This window comes from Macaca fascicularis, chromosome 8, assembly GCF_037993035.2.
Source record: "Macaca fascicularis isolate 582-1 chromosome 8, T2T-MFA8v1.1".
NCBI lineage: Eukaryota > Metazoa > Chordata > Mammalia > Primates > Cercopithecidae > Macaca > Macaca fascicularis.
Genome location: NC_088382.1, coordinates 46436531 through 46457317, shown reverse-complemented (window position 1 = coordinate 46457317; position 20787 = coordinate 46436531). Strand labels below are relative to the sequence as shown.

Here is a 20787-nt window from a genome sequence, read left to right as displayed (position 1 = left end):
ACACCCAAGGGAAATTGAAGCATATGTTCATACAAAGAATTGTACACTAATGTTCACAGCACCTTTATTTGTAATAGCCCCACTGGAAATAACCCACATGTTCATCAACAGATGAATGGATATGTAAATCGTGGTATATCCATACAATGGGAAATGTACGAACTATTGATACAGATAACAACATGAATCACAAAATTATACCACATGAAAGAAGTCACATTTCTTCCCTCAAAACACACTGAGTCCATTTATATAAAATTTAGAAAATACAAATTAATCTAAAATGACAGAAAGCAGAGCAGTGTTTGCTTGGGGATGGGAAAGAGGGTAGCAGGAAAGAAGGGGTTACAATGGGACATGAGGACACTTTTAGAAGTGATGAATGCCTTCATTGCCTTGCTTGTGGGGATAGCTTCACAGGCATATACACAGGTCAAAATTTATCAAATTGTATACTTACTATGCAGACAGTAGATAAAAAGATTAGGGCTTCCCGGGTTTGGGGAGACGGATAAATAGGCGGAATACACAGGATATTTATGGCCGAGAAACTATTCTGTTATACTACAACGGTAGATACATAAAACACATTTGTCAAAACCCATAGGATGTACAACACCAAGAGTGAACACTAATGTTCACGATGGCCTTTGAGCAGTATTGATGTGCCAGTGTTGGTTTATCTATTGTAACAAATATACCACTGTGGTGGGGGAAGGCAGTGTGTGGTGGGCAAGGGGGATGTAGGAACTCACTGTATTTTCTTGCTCATATTTTAAAAACTTTTTAAACATTGTAAAATATACGCAACATAAAATTTACCATTTTAACCATTTTAAAGTGCACAGTTCAGTGGTATCCAATACATTCATACTGTTGCACAACCATCACCACCACCCACCTCCAGAACCTTTTCACCATCCCATACTGAACTCTTTTCCACTCAATTTTGCTCTGAAGGTAAAACAGCTCTTAAAAAGTCTATCAATTTTTAAAAACCTAAGTAGGGGACATGAATCTGCATAGACAAAAAGAATGAGAGAGATGTCAAGAGCAATAAAATTCTGAAAGCTGTAAAGCAGATAAAACAACTTAAAAGACCAAACAGATATAAAAACTTGCACTAACAAAGAGCATACTTAGATCCATTCACATTTCAAATTTCTCCTAAAACTACAAAATGATGTCTCACTTGTCAGCTCAGACAAAATGAAAAGGACTGATGTTTCCAGTAAAATCCTCTTTTTGGCACCCACACTCACCTGGCTTTCCTCCTACCCCTCTGGCCACGCTGCCAGTTGCTCCTCTACCCAACAATTAAAGGCCAAAGTTCAAGGCTCAGGGGACAGATTTTTTCCTTCTTACCCAATATTCTCCCCTAAAGTGATTTAATCTACACTTACAGCTTCAATTAAGAGATAGCCAAAGAGATATCTCCAGTTCGGACTCCTGTTCTGAACTCTAGACTGTCAGTTTCACATTTCCTCTTGATTTTTCAATACCATTCGGATTTGATGTCCCCCAAACTACACTCATGACACATTCAGGTTCCTTCCACAGCAGATCTTCTTTCAGTTTTCCAATATCAGTGGTTTATACCCTCTGCAGTGTATTTGCTTAAGTTAAAAACATGAACGTCAACTCCCCCCATACCAACCATCAAAATATGCTGATTTTATATACCATTTTGAGTCCACCCAATTGTCTTCATATTCTTCAGCACCTCCTAGTCTAAGGTACCACTATCTCCCTTCCAAAGTATTACAAATTTCTTCCTAACTAATTATCCCTCATCACCCTGGCCTCTTCCAATTAATTTTATACCTGCAGCCAGAATATTTTTCAAAATGTAAATGCAATTCGTTAATCCCCCCAACCGCCAAGCCTTCAACTGCTTCTTATAGCCCTTAGATTATGTCTTTTTTTTTTTTTTTTTTTTTTTTTTGAGACGCAGTTTCGCTCTGTTGCCCAGGCTGGAGTGCAATGGCACAATCTCGGCTCACTGCAAACTCCACCTCCCCGGTTCAAGCTATTCTCCTGCCTCAGCCTCCCTAGTAGCTGGGATTACAGGCGCGCGCCACCACGCCCGGCTAATTTTTTTACTTTTGTAGAGACGGAGGTTCACCATGTTGGTCAGGCTGGTCTTGATCTCCTGACCTTAGGTGATACACCCACCTTGGCCTCCCAAAGTGCTGGGATTATAGGTATGAGCCACAGTGCCCAGCCTCTTATAGCCCTTAGAAAAAAGACACGGCTCTGCATGGTCTGGCTCCATCTACCTTTTCATTCTGATCTGTACAACGCTCACCCTCTGTGCAGTAAACACTTGCACCTTTCCTTTCCATAGCAGTGCTCACCATATTCCACCATCCTGCAGGGTCTTTGAGTAAGTTCTTCCCTCCATGAAGGTATCGGTGACTTTTAGATTTAAATATCCTTTACTTTCTCAGGTAAAATGTTCACGACCTCCTAAACTAAGTTAAAAATATACCCTGTGTAAACTTTCATAACATTGTACCCTTCTCTGTACCACTTGTTACAACAGCAGTTTTGTTCTCATAGTTAATTAAAATGTTTTCCCCACTTATGAACCTCCTGAGGGTGGACACCATGTCTATGTGGCTGGTAGTTTTATCAGGGATGCTGGACACAAAGTAGCCATTCAATAAATATCAAATTGACAAAGAAGGAATCAATGTTGGTGAGGCTGTATATATCAAACAACTATTTAAAATAGATACTGTGTAACAATATGGATAAATCTCACAGACATTATGTTGAATTTAAGACAAACACGAGAGTACATACTGTATGATTCTACTTACAAGACATTCAAGAACAGGCAAAACTAATTAATGGCAGGGAAGTCAGAATCATGGCTATCTTTGGCATAGAGGTATTGAGTAGGGAGGAGCTGGAAATGTTCTGTATCTCAATCTGAGTAGAGGTTATAGGAGATATGCAAAACATACATGCAAAATTATCACTCTTTGTAGAATGCTTTTCTGTGTGTGCCATATCTCAACAAAAGGGAAAAAAAAAAAAAAGGAAAGCATTCTAGGAAGAAAGAAAGATTGAAAACTGAGTATTGATAAGAAATATGCCTATAAGACTTTGGTAAATGAAAAGACCACTTTGCGGAACACAATGTATATCTTGTTTATTTCAATTCATGAAAAAAAATTTTCAAAATTTACATTGACAAACTGTATTTATGGGTACAAACTGATATTATGATATATGTATACAATGTGGACTTATTAAATCAAGCTAATTAATATCCATTGCCTCAAATTTTTGTTTTATGGTGAGAACATTTGAAATCTGCTCCCTCAGAATTGCGAAATACACATTATTAACAACTATGGTCACCATGCTTTGCAATAAATCTCAAAAAACTGTATTCCTTCTAACGGAAACTCTGTGCCCTCTGACTATCATCTCCCCATTCCCCTCGCCCCCCTGCCTCTGGTAAACACCATTCTATTCTCTGCTTCTATGAGTTCAATTGTTTTAGATTCCACATAAGTAAGACTTATTTGTCTTTCTGTGCCTGGCTTAGTTCACTTAGCACAATGTCCTTCAGGTTTGTTCATGTTGTTGAAAATGACAGAATTTCCTTCTTTGGCAGCATGGGCACGTTGGCTTATGCCTTTAATCTCAGCACTTTGACAGGCCAAGGCAGGAGGACTGCTTGAGCCCAGGAGTTCAAGACCAGCCTGGGCCACACAGTGAGACCCCATCTCTACCAAAAAAAAAAAAAAAAAAGGCTGAGTGTGTGCATGCCTGTGCTCCCAGAAGCTACTAGGAAGGCTACAGTGGGAGCATCATCTGAGCCTGGGAGTTTGAGGTTGCAGTGAGCCCTGGTCAATCTACTTCACTCCAGTCTGGGTGATAGAGTGAGACCCTATCTCGATCAATCGATGAATAAAGGCTGAACAGTATTTCATTGTGCACATATACACCACATCTTTTTTATCCATCCATTAGCTAATCGGCACTTATGTTGCTTCCATAAACTGGGTACCTTGAATAATACTGCAAGAAATGTGGAAGTGCAGGTATCTCTTCAACATACCAGTTTCAAATCCTTTGGCTATATACACAAAAGCAGGATTGCTGGATCATATGGTAATTCTATTTTTAGCTTTTTGTACAGTTTTCCATAATGGCTGTACTAATTTACATTCCCAACAACAGTGCATAAATAAGGGTTCCCTCTGCTCCACATCCTCACCAACACTTATCTTTCACCTTTTTGATAATAGCCATTCTGATAGGTGTGAGGTGACACCTCATTGTGGTTTTAATTTATATTTCCCTGGTGATCAGTGATGAGCATTTTTTCATATGCCTGTTAACCAGCTGTATATCTTCTTTTGAAGATGTTTATTCAGGTCCTTCATGCTTTTTAAATTCAGTTATCCGTTCTCTTGATATTCAGTTGCTTAAGTTCCTTATACAGACTGGTTAGAAACCTCTTATTAGATGTATGGCTTGTAAATATTTTCTCCAATCTGTAGTTTGTCTCTTCACTCTGTTGCTTGTTTCCTTTATCATGCAAAAGTTTTTAGTTTGATGTAATCCCATCTGTCTATTTTTGCTGTTGTTACCTGTTTTGGGGTCAAATTCAAAAAATCATCTCCCAGACCAATATGAAGAAGCTTTCCCCCTATGTTTCCTTCCATTCGTTTTTCAAATTCAGGAGGTATGTTTAAGTCTTTAATCCATTCTGAATTGATTTTTGCATGTGGGGTGAGATAAGGGTCTAACTTTATTCTTCTGCATATGGATATCTACTTTTCCCAACACCCTTTACAGAAGAGACTTGTCCTTTCCTCATTGGGTGTTTGTGGCACCTTTGTGGAAAATCAACTGACTATAGATGTATCGGTTCACTTCTGGAATTTCTATACTGTTCCACTGGTCAATGTGTCTATTTTTATGCCAGCACTGTGTTGTTTCAAATACCAAAGGTTTGCAATAGAGTTTAAAATCGGGTAGTGAGATTTCTCCAGCTTTGTTCTTTTTGCTCATGATTGCTTTGGCTATTTGGGGTCTTTTGCCATTTCATATGAATTTTAGGTTTGTTCCTTATTTCTGTGAAGAAGGTTATTGGAATTTTTATAGGGAATACATTGAATCTGCAGATCACTTTGGGTAGTATGGACAGTTTTTTTTTTTTTTTTTAATACTTTAAGTTCTAGGGTACATGTGCACAACATGCAGGTTTGTTACATATGTATGCATGTGCCATGTTGGTGCGCTGCACCCATCAACTCATCAGTACCCATCAACGCATCATTTACATCAGGTATAACTCCCCATGCAATCCCTCCCCGCTCCCGCCTCCCCACAATAGGCCCCGGTGTGTGATGTTCCCCTTCCGTGTCCAAGTGATCTCATTGTTCAATTCCCACCTATAAGTGAGAACATGCAGTGTTTGGTTTTCTGTTCTTGTGATAGTTTTCTGAGAATGATGGTTTCCAGCTTCATCCGTGTCCCTACAAAGGACACAAACTCATCCTTTTTTATGGCTGCACAGTATTCCATGGTGTATATGTGCCACATTTTCTTAATCCAGTCTGTCACTGATGGACATCTGGGATGATTCCAAGTCTTTGCTCTTGTGAATAATGCCGCAATAAACATATGTGTGCATGTGTCTTTATAGCAGCATGATTTATAATCCTTTGGGTATATACCCAGTAATGGGATGGCTGGGTCATATGGTACTTCTAGTTCTAGATCCTTGAGGAATCGCCGTACTGTTTTCCATAATGGTTGAACTAGTTTACAATCCCACCAACAGTGTAAAAGTGTTCCCATTTCTCCACATCCTCTCCAGTACCCGTTGTTTCCTGACTTTTTAAATGATTGCCATTCTAACTGGTGTGAGATGGTATCTCATTGTGGTTTTGATTTGCATTTCTCTGATGGCCAGTGATGATGAGCATTTTTTCATGTGTCTGTTGGCTGTATGAATGTCTTCTTTTGAGAAATGTCTGTTCATATCCTTTGCCCACTTTTCGATGGGGTTGTTTTTATCTTGTAAATTTGTTTGAGTTATTTGTAGGTTCTGGATATTAGCCCTTTGTCAGAGGAGTAGATTGCAAAACTTTTCTCCCATTCTGTAGGTTGCCTGTTCACTCTGATGGTAGTTTCTTTTGCTGTGCAGAAGCTCTTTAGTTTAATGAGATCCCATTTGTCAATTTTGGCTTTTGTTGCATTGCTTTTGGTGTTTTAGACATGAAGTTTTTGCCCATGCCTATGTCCTGAACGGTATTACCTAGGTTTTCTTCTAGGGTTTTTATGGTATTAGGTCTAACATTTAAGTATCTAATCCATCTTGAATTAATTTTCGTATAAGGAGTAAGGAAAGGATCCAGTTTCAGCTTTCTACTTATGGCTAGCCAATTTTCCCAGCACCATTTATTAAACAGAGAATCCTTTCCCCATTTCTTGTTTTTGTCAGGTTTGTCAAAGATCAGATGGCTGTAGATGTGTGGTATTATTTCTGAGGGCTCTGTTCTGTTCCATTGGTCTATATCTCTGTTTTGGTACCAGTACCATGCTGTTTTGGTTACTGTAGCCTTGTAGTATAGTTTGAAGTCAGGTAGTGCGATGCCTCCAGCTTTGTTCTTTTGACTTAGGATTGTCTTGGCAATGTAGGCTCTTTTTTGGTTCCATATGAACTTTAAAGCAGTTTTTTCCAATTCTGTGAAGAAACTCATTGGTCGCTTGATGGGGATGGCATTGAATCTATAAATTACCTTGGGCAGTATGGCCATTTTCACAATATTGATTCTTCCTATCCATGAGCATGGTATGTTCTTCCATTTGTTTGTGTCCTCTTTGATTTCACTGAGCAGTGGTTTGTAGTTCTCCTTGAAGAGGTCCTTTACATCCCTTGTAAGTTGGATTCCCAGGTATTTTATTCTCTTTGAAGCAATTGTGAATGGGAGTTCATTCATGATTTGGCTCTCTGTTTGTCTGTTACTGGTGTGTAAGAATGCCTGTGATCTTTGCACATTGATTTTGTATCCTGAGACTTTGCTGAAGTTGCTTATCAGCTTAAGGAGATTTTGGGCTGAGACGATAGGGTTTTCTAAATAGACAATGATGTCATCTGCAAACAGAGACAATTTGACTTCTTCTTTTCCTAACTGAATACCCTTGATTTCTTTCCCTTGCCTGATTGCCCTAGCCAGAACTTCCAACACTATGTTGAATAGGAGTGGTGAGAGAGGGCATCCCTGTCTTGCGCCAGCTTTCAAAGGGAATGCTTCCAGTTTTTGCCCATTCAGTATGATATTGGCTGTGGGTTTGTCATAAATACCTCTTATTATTTTGAGATACGTTCCTTCAATACCGAATTTATTGAGAGTTTTTAGCATGAAGGGCTGTAGTATGGACATTTTAACAATAATTCTAATCTATGAACACAGAGTATCTTTCCTTTATTGGAGACTTCAACTTCTTTCATCAATGTTTTATAGTTTTCAATGTACGGATCTTTCACCTTGTTGGTTAAATGTATTCCTAAGTATTATATTTTACTTGGTAGCTACTACAAAAGGGATTGTTTTCTTGATTTCTTTTTCAGATAGTTTGTTGTTAGTACTTAGAAACACTACTGATTTTTGTAGGTTGATTTTGTATACTGCAACTTTACTATATTCATTTACCAGGTCTAACAGTTTTTTCTGGAGTCTTTGTGGCTTTTTGTATGTAATGTCACATTGTCAGGAAACAGTGACAATTTCATGTCTTTCTTTCCTGTTTAGACACCTTTTACTTTTTTATTTTATTTTACTTTATTTTGCCTCATTGCTCTGGTAAAGAGTGCTGAACAGAAGTGGCAGAGTCGATATCCTTGTCTGGTTCCTGAAATCTTGTTTTGATGAAACTATATATATATATACTTTCTTCCTTCTGGTTTCTCTAAGTGATAAAGATCCTACTCAAACTAGCTTAGGCAAAAAAAAAAATCATGTATTGACCTATACCTGTAAAGTTCACTGAGCTAAGCCCACACGCTCAAATAATTTTTATTAAGAACTTCTAGAGTGAAACTCTTCAGACAATGGGAAGGCTAAAATTAGGGCACCACTCAGAGGGGACCATGAAAATGACAAAATTACTCTTCTCAGAGTGCTCAAACCAGGGCAGGACAGGTTTCCAACAAGCCTTTTTTTTTTTTTTTTTTTGAGACGGAGTCTTGCTTTGTCGCCCAGGCTGGAGTGCAATGATGCCATCTCGGCTCACTGCAAGCTCCGCCTCCTGGGTTCACGCCATTCTCCTGCCTCAGCCTCCCCAGTAGCTGGGACTATAGGCTCCCGCCACCATGCCCAGCTAATTTTTTTTTTTTTTGTATTTTTAGTAGAGACGGGGTTTCACTGTGTTAGCCAGGATGGTCTTGATCTCCTGACCTTGTGATCCGCCCGCCTCAGCCTCCCAAAGTGCTGGGATTACAGGTGTGAGCCACCGCGCCCGGCCCCAACGAGCCTTCTTGAGCTTCATTAAAAAACCTGTGTGCCTATATATCTGGAAAAATGTACCATGCGCTTTAAGTTATAAAAGAAAGTAAAAACAAGCTGTAGAGTTCAAACATGAGTACCCAGTTCTAAAGGCAAAGAGACAGATAATCTGAAATGTTGGCATCTGAGCTCTATGGCAACTCTATGTAGCTAATTGCAAAGTATACCAATAATTCACTTAATAATGACACTGATTTTCAACAGAAATGCGGGGCAACCCAGCTAGTGATATGTAAATCTTTTTAAATCATCAGGCCGACAAGTGTTCATGGCTTCAAAGTATAAAAGTATCAGCAAATTACAACAAACCCAATGACTTCTTAAATTCACACATAATCCTTTATTTTAAAAAATTCCTAGGTCAAAAGTTGATAGTCATATAATACCAATTTCATAACTATTATGTTTTCAAAGTACTTAGAAGAATTGGGTATGTTTTATATATCCCAAACAAATACGCCTTCCTTTAGTCACTCAACAAACATAAGCACCCACAATGCATATTAAACTAGGAGGAACTGCTGATTTTGATTATTTTTACCTATAAAGAAGAGCAATTTCATATGGTTCAACATGAAACCAGGCATTTGCCTGTTGCTTGTATACAACAGTGAAAACAAATTCCCTGGCTCCATGTAGAGTTTACATTCTGTGTGTATGTGTTTGGAGATACTGGGGCATATAAATGAACAACCAAATATATGGTATATCAGATGGTGTTACAAACTTGAAAGAAGAACACAAAAGCTTAAGGGGGATAGGAAGTATAAGGGAATTGTCATTGCCATTTTATGTGGCTACTCAGGGCAGGTGTCACTGATGAGATGATATTTCAGCAAAATCCTAAAGAAAAATGGAGTAAGCATCTTAGATACCCCTTTAACAGCAAAATCTGGCTACTAACAAGAAAATTTCTGCCAAGTTTATGCCAAAAAATACAAGAACAAATAATTCTGCTAAAACCATTAGAGTACTAAAACAATTACAGCCCTTATTAAACTTGCAACCCAATCTATCCCTAACAAGTACATTCCATCAAAACTAGTGCTGCTGCCACCTACAACTCTTACTTTACACACGTTTCATGTAAGTACTTTATTTTTTAATCCATGTTTTCAAACTAATAAATATCCATGTGTAAGAATATACATAAAGATAAGCAATTTATTCTTACATCTTTTGAAGAACCTGGGCCATCACAACCCCATTCGTTAAATCTTCCACGGTCTGCCATGGTGCATCCACATTAAATGTCTGGATCTGAAGGGAAAAAAAGGGGGTGGGAAGAGATTCTGTGGTTACCTATATAGAAAATTTCTTAGGCTTTTTTTTTTTTTTTTTTTTTTTTGATTTGAGACAGAGTCTAGCCCCATCACCCAGGCTGGAGTGCAATGGCCCGATCTCGGCTCACTGCAACCTCCACCTCCCAGGTTCAAGTGATTCGCCTGCCTCAGCCTCCCAAGTAGCTGGAATTACAGGAACACGCCACCACGCCCTGCTAATTTTCTGTATCTTTAGTAGAGACGTAATTTCACCATGTTGGCCAGGCTGGTCTTGTACTCCTGACCTCAGGTGATCTGCCCGCCTCGGCCTCCTGAAGTGCTGGGATTACAGGCGTGAGCCACAGCACCTAGCTGAAAATTTCTTAGGCTTTTTTTTTGGGTGATTATCTCATATTAGGAATTGGAATACATTTCAAAAAGAAGTCTTAATTGGAAACTTTTGCCTTTAAGGGAAATGTCCTGCCAAGTATTACCGTAATTTTTCCCCATCAGTAAAAGAGAAATCGTGGTGGATACTGGGTGGCTTTCCAGCATCCATTCTACTCACACAACATCAATCTACAAAAATCACGGCACCTTCATCCCCTCTACCAGTGACTGACTCAGGGACACACAGGGAAAAGACAATTTGAACTAAAGAGAGATAAGGAGATGCTTCTGGGAAAGAAAAGCCAATCTCCTGTTGATTTAAGTATGCTGCCTCCATTACTGTGAACAGTCATCTCATGACTACAAAGGCAATCATCTTAAGATTAGGCCAATGCAGTGAAAGGCAGAGAGAAGAACTAGAAAAAACTACATCCCCTGCACCATGGCCCCCACACCAAAAAAAAAAAAAAAAAAGAAAGAACTATGTCCTTAAGGTAAAAACTGTACTGAATTTAAAGAATCTTGATGCCTCCTGGTATGTGAGATGAATTCATTTATTATTTACGCCTGGTGAGGTTCCAGTTTCTGTTACTCGGAGGTCAAATATGTTTATAAAGATGTAGAAGTCACTTTTAGAATAGTTAAGTTAAATACTCACTTCATTTTGATTTCAAATATATTCTGAAACTTTGTACTAATCAACATGATGTAGCCAAGAAATGTACTTTCCCTAACAGCATAAATTATCTCTCAAAGTAAAAAAATGTAGCTGAGCCAACAATGATTATACCCAGTAGTGTACTCAGGATTTAGCAGGAAATCAATCCCTGAGAATAGACACAGGCCATCCTCTCATAGAACTTACAACTAGGAAAAATGAAACAGTATAATAGAAGTGTCAACAGCAGGCACAAAGATGAGAAGGGAGAGTGGGATGCAATCTAGGTATGAAGAGCAGCTTGGTATAGATTGGGTAGGGGTAAGAATTGGAGGAAGAGACAGAACAGGGGAAAAATAAAACGGTGAAAGACAGGGCAAAAAACTGAAGAATTAACATGTAAAACCTTAGAAGCCACATTAGGACCTTATCCTTTGAATAAAGTAAACAAAGGATTTGAACCAGGAGAGCAAGCCATGAGGTTTGCATTGTATTAATATAAAATCTGGCCGGGGGCAATGGCTCATGCCTGTAATCCCAGCACTTTGGGAGGCCGAGGCGGGCAGATCACGAGGTCAGGAGATCAAGACCATCCTGGCTAACACAGTGAAATCCTGTCTCTTCACTAAAAATACAAAAAATTAACCAGGCGTGATGGCACGAACTTGTAGTCCAAGCTACTCAGGAGGCTGATACAGGAGAATCGCTTGAACCCGGGAGACGGAGGTTGCAGTGAGCCAAGTTCATGCCACCCACTGCACTCCAGCCTGGGCGACAGAGCGAGATCACAAAAAAAAAGAAAAAAGAAAAAAAAAAGATCATACCGGCTGCAGTATGAAGGAAGGAGTAAAGGGAAAGAGACAGGGAGACCCATTTGAGTAGGTTTACATATTAACATCGATGAAGCTAAACTCAGTACTGACAATGGGAATACTGGGAATATCACTCAGGTGACCATATGTCTTCACACATATTTTTATTTATTGGGTTTGAAAAGAAGTAAAATTGCTAAGTCAAAAAGTGTATGAACATTTTAAGGTTTTTGATAAAACTATCAAACTGCCCTAAATATACACTGTAGCAATTTATTCTCTTACTAAGGGTGGATGAGTGGCTACTTCTCTGCACCGTATCAATTATCAAATCTTTTTTTTTTTTTCGAGACAGTGTCTCGCTTTGTCGCCCAGGCTGGAGTGCAGTGGCGCAATCTCGGCCCACTGCAAGCTGCGCCTCCCAGGTTCGCGCCCTTCTCCTGCCTCAGCCTCCAGGGTAGCTGGGACTACAGGTGCCCACCACCGTGCCAGGCTAATTTTTTGTATTTTTAGTAGAGACGGGGTTTCACCATGTTGGCGAGGAAGGTCTCAATCTCCTGACCTCATGATCCACCTGCCTCGGCCTCCCAAAGTGCTGGGATTACAGGCGTGAGCCACCGCGCCCAGTCAATAGCTGTCTTTTAAAGATTTGATAAATGAGGTCTCTACTAAAATGAGGTCTCTACTTTAGTAGAGAAACCCCATCTCTACTAAAAATACAAAAAATTAGCCGGGCACAGTGGTGGGTGCCTGTAGTCCCAGCTACTCGGGAGGTTGAGGCAGGAGAATGGCATGAGCCCGGGAGGCGGAGCTTACAGTGGGCCGAGATCGCCCCATTGCACTCCAACCTGGGCGACAGGGCAAGACCCCGTCTCAAAATAAATAAATAAATAAATAAGACAACTATTAACAGTACAGTCAGTAGCTTCTTCATATATAATATAGGAGAGTCTTGCAGGTAGAGACAGTTATGGTGGTAGAGGCCCAGGGAATTATCTTAAAGATCCTCATAGCAAGTTTTTACTTAAGTGTCTATTTGGAAAGGTGATAAGAAGATCCTTCCAAGCTACCCTGACATAAACCTAATACCTGGTAGAGATGCAATAAATGATTAGTAAATGAATAAATGAAACAAATAAACACCATCTGTGGGAACTGATTTTGAATTTTACTCCATACTATCTCCAGCTGCCTGCTCACTAGTAAAAGAAATAAGCACTTAAAAGAAATAAGCACTTGCTTTCATTTTATAGTTGCTAAGTCAATGACCCATTTTCAAAAAAAAAAACCAATCTCTTTCTTGTAGGTTTGTTTAGAAGGAAAAATAGGGGCAGCAGTGAGGACCATGTCTCATTCTTCTCTTTATCACTGACCTCAGCACAATGCCTGATACGAACAAGCCCTCAGTGAACGCCACTTTGAATGAAAGGAGCTAATTCTAATCCCTACTTTTGCCCTGTAAATTTGGACAGGCTATTTCATCTCTCTCAATATCAGTTTTTTCATATAAAGAAAGATTGGGGAAAAAATAGCTTATAGAAGGGTGTGTTGCTTCAGAATGAATGCCCATGAGGTATTTTGCAAAATCTAAAGCAATGGTCCCAAACCTGGGTGTGCAGGGGAATCATCGGGGAGATTTCCATTTTGAAAATACACATTTTGGCTGGGCATGGTGGCTTATATCTGTAATCCCAGCACTATGGGAGGTCAAAGATGGAGGATCACTTGAGCCCAGGAATTTGAGACCATGCTGAAAAACATGGCAAAACTCTGTCTCTACAAAAAATACAAAAACTAGCTGGGTGTGGTGGCTCATGCCTATAGTCTCTGCTATTCAGGAGGCTGAGGTGGGAGGATCACTTGAGCCCGGGGGGGTCAGGACTGCAGTGAGCTGTGATTGCACCACTGCGCTTCAGCCTGGGCAATAGAGTGAGACTGTCTTAAAAGAGAGAGAGAGAGAGAAAGAATATACACATTTCTTGGCTCCCCCTACTGAATCAGAATCTGTGTGTAGGAAGCTGGGGATCTATTTTTAACAAGCTCATCAAATAATTCTTACACAGCTGGGCACTGGTTTGGCATTTGGAATCCTATGATCTAAAGTACTACTAAAGGGAAGGGATGCAAGATTGGAAACCAGACTCTGGCCAATCAGAAGCAGCAACTCAACAAACAGGTAATTCAAAAAAGCAAGTAACTTGGTTGTTAAGACTTGATCTGGGCCCAGCGCGGTGGCTCATGCCTGCAATCCCAGAACTTTGGGAAGCCAAGGCTGGCAGATCTTCTGAGGTCAGGAGTTCGAGCCCAGCCTGGCCAACATAGTGAAACCCGTCTCTACTAAAAAATACAAAAATTAGCCGGGCGTGATGGTGCATGCCTGTAATCCCAGCCACCAGGGAGGCTGAGGCAGGAGAATTGCCTGAACCCAGGAGGTAGAGGTTGCAGTGAGCTGAGACTGTGCCACTGCACTCCAGCCTGGGCAACAGGGCAAGACTCCACCTCCAAAAAAAGAAGACTTGATCTGTTTTTTCTCTTGGGACTTAGGGAAAGCTAAATTTTCATTTGTTTTTAAAACGTGGTTTTATTCAACTATTTTCTCTGTATTAGCCCTGGAGGTACATAGTTGCTCATAAGGGTCAGAGATGTCCACCTCTGCTGCAAGACCAAAGTGAAACAGATCCTAAAGAAAATTTATCCCCTACAGAGTTTATTTTTGGGGTGATGAAAGTGTTCTTGGAACTAGATAGTCATGATGACTGCACAATCTTGTGATCATACTAAAAACCAATAAAGTATACACTTCAAATGGATGAATTTTATGGTATGTAAACTGTACCTTAATTTTTAAGAATCTGTCACATACCAGTTCTCTGAGCGGACATCTATGGAGTATTTCGGGATAGCAATACAGTAAAACTGAAAGACAATTGCACCTAACTGCATTAAGGCATGAAACTCTCTACCTGAAGGGTTCTAATCTTTCTTTTAATTCCAAGAAGCTCTATTACCACCACCCAACTTCTACCTCCCCCTCCCCAACAAAAGCATGAAAAGAGTAAAGCATGAGATCACCTGGAATTACTATCTCTAGAGTAATGGATAATTTTGCTCCGGAGGAGACATTTTTGGCTGTGAGTTGGGTGCTATTGTCATCTAGCTGGTTGAGGCAATGGGATGCTACTATTAAACGTAACACATAGTGCAGTGCCCACAGCAAAGAACTGTCCAGTGCAAAATGTCAAATAATTTTCTAGAGTCATGGTTCTCAAAATGTGGTCCCTGCATCACCAACAATGGCATCACCTGGGAACCTATTAGAAATGCAAAATCTCAGGCCCAGCCCAGACCTACAAAACTAGCAACTCTGGGCATCCGCGCTTTAGCAAGCTTTCCAGATGATGCAGATCAACACTAAAGCATGAGAATCTCTGAAGTCAGCAAACATAAAGTTAAATATCAACGCAATCAAAACACAGAGGTAAAGTTACAAAGTCACCTACAGTTAGTATAGAACAAAACCAGGATTTGAACCCAGGCTGCCTAATGTCAGAATCTGTATGTACTCTTAGGCTATACTATCTTTTAAAGTACTTTAACTTTTGTACAGCAGTGACTTATTCTTCCATTAGAGGACAAAAGTTGTTGGCAGAATCGAGTTAGGCAGAGGAGGATGGAATGGGGGAGATACCACCATAATAATTATACCACCCCCAATTCTATACACTAGTATGCATTTTATAGGCTGCCAATAAGTAATATGAAAACAATAAGAATATATTAATGTTGTTAGATTACCCCAAAGTGTACTGAACCTATGTGATGACTTTTTTTGGTCATAACTCGGTAACATCGAAGACTTTGTTTTTCAGTCTCTAAAACCTGGAAAAGTCCTATTTCTTCATTGAGATTCACGTACAGTTCAAGAAATTAGGCTTGACAGATGTAGTAGGCAGGGCAGATTTTGACTCAGAGGGTGGAGAGGAGACACAGTGGAAATTTTCAAGCATGTCCTGCTGAACTTGCTTGCATAAACTTTGATTTGGAATTTAAGCTTAAGATGTTTCCCCTTGGTAGGATGATACTTAACTGTAACTCTCTTTCAACAAAAATTTGGAACTATATGGTTCTTGGGCCAGTAGGCTGTCTGATAAAAGGGCAATTTATCCACCATGTGAGGCAATGAGACGTTCCATTGAGTTCTATATAGGTGACAGAATCATCCCTTTAAGTGCTTGAGCTTTTATTACTTTAGCCATTTCTAGAGGAATAATTTCTAAAATGTACTATATACATCTGTCCAATCTCAAACTAAATGCTATGTAGTGAAAACAAACTTTTATCTCATACTCAGGAATATAATTATGATCTTCAAAAATTGAACATGGAGGCTCTAAAAGTACATAAGGCTGTCATCCCAAAGACGGAATCACTCAGCTCTTGGATCTTGTCTGTCTCTTGACAGTTGTCTGCATTTTGCTGAGTGTCACAGTCACCTTCTAGCTTACTGTGTGAGAGCAAAACCCCCCACACAACCAAATTGACTAGAAGTTGACATAAAATCAAGAAAATTAATCTAAATGAGTCTTTTCTTTGGAGTGTACATTTTTGCTTGCATTTGGTTTTAGAATTGTACTTAGCATTAATCTGGCTTACAGATAGGAGGGGTGATATTATACATTTAAATGTCATCAAACATTGCTCATTGAAACATTTATTCTGCTTTTTATAATGACAGCTAAAAGAAAACAAACCCAGCATTTAAACTCTATTTTGAAACGTGTTTTAAAGTGTTTCCAAATCTTAGAACTGTACATCTTCAAGAACACTGCCCTCCAGTTTTGTCACTGATAATCTCTAATCTTATCCAGAAATTTTCATTGATGAGTTTCCAGTGACATTTCAAAAAGACTATTCTACGATACCACACTCCCTGACCTCTCTACAGCTGATAGTGTGGATTACCCGTTTTCTTGACATTTTAGGAGATTCTAAATAGATTCTCTCATGTTGTCAGGTTCTGTCAGTAGCCCTTCAAACTTCTAAGATTTTTCCTCTATATTTTTATCAGCATTTCTCACTTAAATAAACGCAATTACTACGTACCATATTTTGTGGATGCCATTCAAATACAGACGGTCCCCAGCTTAGGATGGTTTAACTTGAGACTTTTCAACTTTACAATGACGCAAGAGATACACATTCAGTAGAAACCATACTCTGAGTACCCATACAGCCATTATATTTTTCATTTTCAGTACAATGCTTAATAAAGTGCATCAGATATTCAACACTTTATTATAAAATACGTTTTGTGGTAGATATTTTGTCCAACTGTAGACTAAGGTAAGTGTTCTGAGCACGTTTAAGGTAGGCCAGTCTAAGCTACGATGTTTGGACGGTTAGGCGTATGAAATGCATTTTCAACTTACAGTATTTTCAACTTATGATGGGTTTACCGGGATGTAACCCCATCGCAAGTTAAGGAACCTCTGTACACCTCTTTATTTCCATGTCTTCCCCCCCCTCCCAGATTTTAAACAATGTAGCCCTACTTAGATTCAATTAGCTTCATCTTTGCCTTCTTGCTTCTTTTTCTAGCACAAAGGGAAGCACTACTTGCACACTCAAAAACTTAAATCTTAAGTTTCTCAGCACTCTGTTTACAGATGTACAGATTCTGCCAAATCTATTCCTTCCACAATATCAAAGAATTTAGTAATTCTTTCCTCTCTCTCTCCCCTGCCTAGTCAAACCTCGGCCACATTATGCAACTTACCAGTTTTCCTCTCTTCTGAAATACAGCAGTGAAAGCCATCTCCTTGCCTGGAGGCAGAACTCATCAGAAGTGTAAGCTGCATGCTAACTACATACTGCTGCTAAAGATGTGAAATCCCCGAAATGGTCTGATATGCAACTGGCTACGCAAGCTCTACCAAGTCTATGTTTCAAGGACAGAAATTGATTCGTGACGTAGCCAAATTATAAAAACCTCAGACTATTTTTACTAATTTTTTTAACAACCAACGTAAGGCAATACTTCTCCAGTCTTTCCAGCAAAGTGCCTTGCACAGGATCGTGACGTCTACACTCCAAGGATCCTGACTCGTAACCCAAGACACCGCTAAACAGAATTTCTCTCACATCCGTATTTTACCTTTAAAAGTAATACAAATGCTGTAGTCGCCTCCATAAACACATCCGTAAACATTTAATTAACATTCTCAGCAATGAGTGAAACGGAGGCTCCCGAAGGCAGCGCGAGGTCCGCCCCGGCTCTGTGCATCCCTCTCCCTCCGCGGCCGACGCCGCGGCAAGAACGACTAGAACCCGGGCGTCGGTTCCCCGGCCGCGTCCTGAAGACCCGGCTTCAGGAAGGAGCGGCCGCTGACGTGAGAGGTGAGTGTGTATTTACTTCAAAGTGTGAGAAATCTAAAACCGTTTAAGAATTCAAAATCAGAATCCCACACGCTGTACCCCAAGGCCTTCGAGTTCCATTGTTGACGCCCAGACACCTCCAGAGTCCTTTAAACGTCTGCCCGACGCCTCTGACAGGCGTCCGCCCCTCGCTCACTCCCATCCCCAGCGGCGCCTCGCATCGGAAACTGGGTCCCCGGGCGCCTCCCGCATTCTCCCCACGCTCCCTCACAGGTGCTATCAGTTCCCGGGCCGGGGCCGGGCCCGTCCTCCGCGAACGCTGCAACAAAGGCGAGGAGCCGCGGCGGGTCCCGGGCGCGGGGCAGTCAGGCTCGGCCGCCCCCGGAGCTCGGCGCAGCCCCAGCTGCGAGGAGCCGCGCGGATCCCAGAGTCGCCCGCCGCGTCCCCAGCCCAGCCCTGGCCGGGGTCCGCCCGGAGTAGGAAGCCTCAGGCCCGGCAAGTTTCTCTCGGACCCTGGGCCAAGCCTCCTCGCCCCGCCCGCCCCGGGCCCCGGATGTGACGGAACCTTCGCCCGCAGCGCTCGCCCCCCGGGCCGCGCGTGGAGGGTCCCGGTAGGTTGGGGGGGATGGGGTCTTCCCGCCAGCCCGCGGCCCCCACATACCCAAGTGAGGAGGCTCTCGCACAGCTCCGCCCGCTCCAGCGACTCTACGCTGAACATCTTCCCCGCCGCGGCCGGGCAGCGCCTCCCGCCTGGCCAGACACCGCCGCCGCTCGGTGGGGGGATCCGGGGGCCTGCGCAGCTGACTCGGCCTCAGGCCCGCTTGCTCCTCGGATTCGGCCGCCGACTCTCGCCCAGCGCTGGCAGCGGCTCCGCACCGTCACCCCCGGCGCCCCTCCTTCTCTTTTCAATCGGGACCGCGCGCCAACCGCGCGCGACTCCGGCCACGCCCGCCGGCCCGCGTCCCCGCCCCCGGCCGCCCACACCGCTCCTCCCCGGCGCCGCCGCCCTGGCTGGAGCCGCGGCCGAGGAGCCACTGCGCACGCTCGCGCCCCGGCCGACCCGCGCCGCCGCCGCCGCCGCCGCCGCCGCGCGCGCCCCCGCCACCAGCTCGCTGCGTGTCGAGGCGCGCGCGCGCACGAGCACGCGCCCCGCCCTGGAGGCTGCGGCGGCGGGTCTTCCTCCGCCGTTCGGTCGCGCCCTCGCGGAAGCTCGGCAGTGCGCGTGCGCCCGCACCCGCACTCCAAATTAGAAAGGGGACGTGTACTGGGTTGCCCGGGAGGGGTGGCGGGAGCGGTCCCGGAAATAATCTGTCCTCTGTCACCGGGAACTGGCGAGGTAGTTCCTTCGCGGTGGAGAGGTACGTCCGGCGCGCGGCGGCCACGCCCACCCTATCGGGGCCAGCGGAGCCGCGGACGGCGGGGCCTGGCCGTCTTGGGGTCGCTCTGGCCGCCGAGGCTCTGCGGGTCGGCGGGAATCGCCGCCTCCTCCCCCCCTCCTCCCCGCCCTCCTCTGGAAGCCCCAGAATCGCTCCGCGGCTGTCCGGAGTCGCCGGCGACAGTGGAGGGGCCGACGCGGAGAGCGGCTGTAGTGGGCTTGGCCGGCGGCGAGGACACCGCCGCTCCCTCTAGGGTCGCTCGGAACGCGACCCTGAGAACTCTCCTTAATGCAGGAGGGGTGTGCGCCCGTTCGCCAATCCGTAAGGACCCCGGCCGACCCCGGGCCTGCGTTTCTCAGCGTTCGGAGTTGGCTTCGCTTAATGGCGAGGCGGATCGTTCTGGAGCTCCCGCCTCTTTAGAGGCACGATCTCTCTGCAGGGCTGCCGATAAATTTTTAACAGATATAGCATACGCAAAAAAGTGCATACGACATACACGTTTAAAGAAGAATTAATAAAACACCCAGATAAAAACGAAAAGGGCATTGCCGGCACCCCAGGAGTTTCTCACCCATACCCTGTGCTCCTTTCGGAGCCTGATTCTCTCAGCCTGATTAGTGTGATCTTTTCCTTACAGTTTTATCATCTGTGTGTGCATGCAATCTCGTTTTCCTTTGCCTGTTTTCGAACTTTTGCGGGTAGATGACAGTGTGTTGTTTTGTGGTTTTCAATCAGTATTAAATTGGTGTACTGTGTATCTATAGGTAATTTTCATTGTTGCCTAGTATTCCAGTGCGAATAGAACAGTGAATCCATTCTACTCTGGGTGGGCGTTTTGTTCAGACTGATGCTACTCAGAACAAGGCTGTAAACATTCTGGTGTACCTGGAACCTAGTGCAAATGTGTTGGAATTCCAGGACATGCGCCTTGGAGTCCTTAGAGAATTGTCGATGCAAACAGAGAGTATGCATAACTACCAGCCAATGCCGAGTTTTTATTTGGAGTGCGACAAAGCTAACTTCCCAGGGCACACTTTCGCTTTGCTTTGTAGTTCCTGGAACCCCTTTCCCCCACTTTTTTTTCCATTGAGAGTAGGTTTTCTCATTGAGCACTCAAAACTACCAAGACAAGGCCGGGAGCGGTGGCTCAAGCCTGTAATCCCAGCACTTTGAGAGGCCGAGACGGGCGGATCACGAGGTCAGGAGATCGAGACCATCCTGGCTAACCCCGTGAAACCCCGTCTCTACTAAAAAATAAAAAAAAAAAAAAAAAACTAGCCAGGCGAGGTGGCAGGCGCTTGTAGTCCCAGCTACTGGGGAGGCTGAGGCAGGAGAACGGCATAAACCCGGGAGGCAGAGCTTGCAGTGAGCTGA

The 20787-nt window shown here is 42.9% G+C and overlaps 2 protein-coding genes across 15 annotated transcripts in view; one reads left to right on the top strand and one right to left on the bottom strand.

Annotated features, from left to right (window-relative positions):
- HOOK3 (hook microtubule tethering protein 3) overlaps nucleotides 1-18887 on the bottom strand; it is a 125044-nt gene extending 106157 nt beyond the window's left edge. For 2 of the 4 annotated variants that reach the window (XR_012416407.1, XM_005563239.5), the window contains exons 1-2: nucleotides 18699-18887; nucleotides 9715-9800 (exon numbers count right to left, since the gene is read on the bottom strand). Coding sequence is in view for 3 of the 4 variants with exons in the window: in XM_005563239.5 (XP_005563296.1) it covers nucleotides 9715-9800; nucleotides 18699-18755 (143 nt within the window). In the remaining variant the exon portion in view is untranslated. Of the gene's footprint in view, nucleotides 1-9714; nucleotides 9801-17438 lie in introns of all 4 variants that reach the window. The other 2 variants (XM_065519169.2, XM_065519168.2) reach the window with 2 other exon arrangements.
- Nucleotides 18238-20787, top strand: part of RNF170 (ring finger protein 170) — a 47277-nt gene continuing 44727 nt past the window's right edge. For 4 of the 11 annotated variants that reach the window (XR_012416408.1, XR_012416412.1, XM_073998747.1 and 1 more), the window contains exon 1: nucleotides 19168-19395. The gene's annotated coding sequence lies outside the window, so the exon portion shown is untranslated. The other 7 variants (XR_012416411.1, XM_045398210.3, XR_012416409.1 and 4 more) reach the window with 4 other exon arrangements.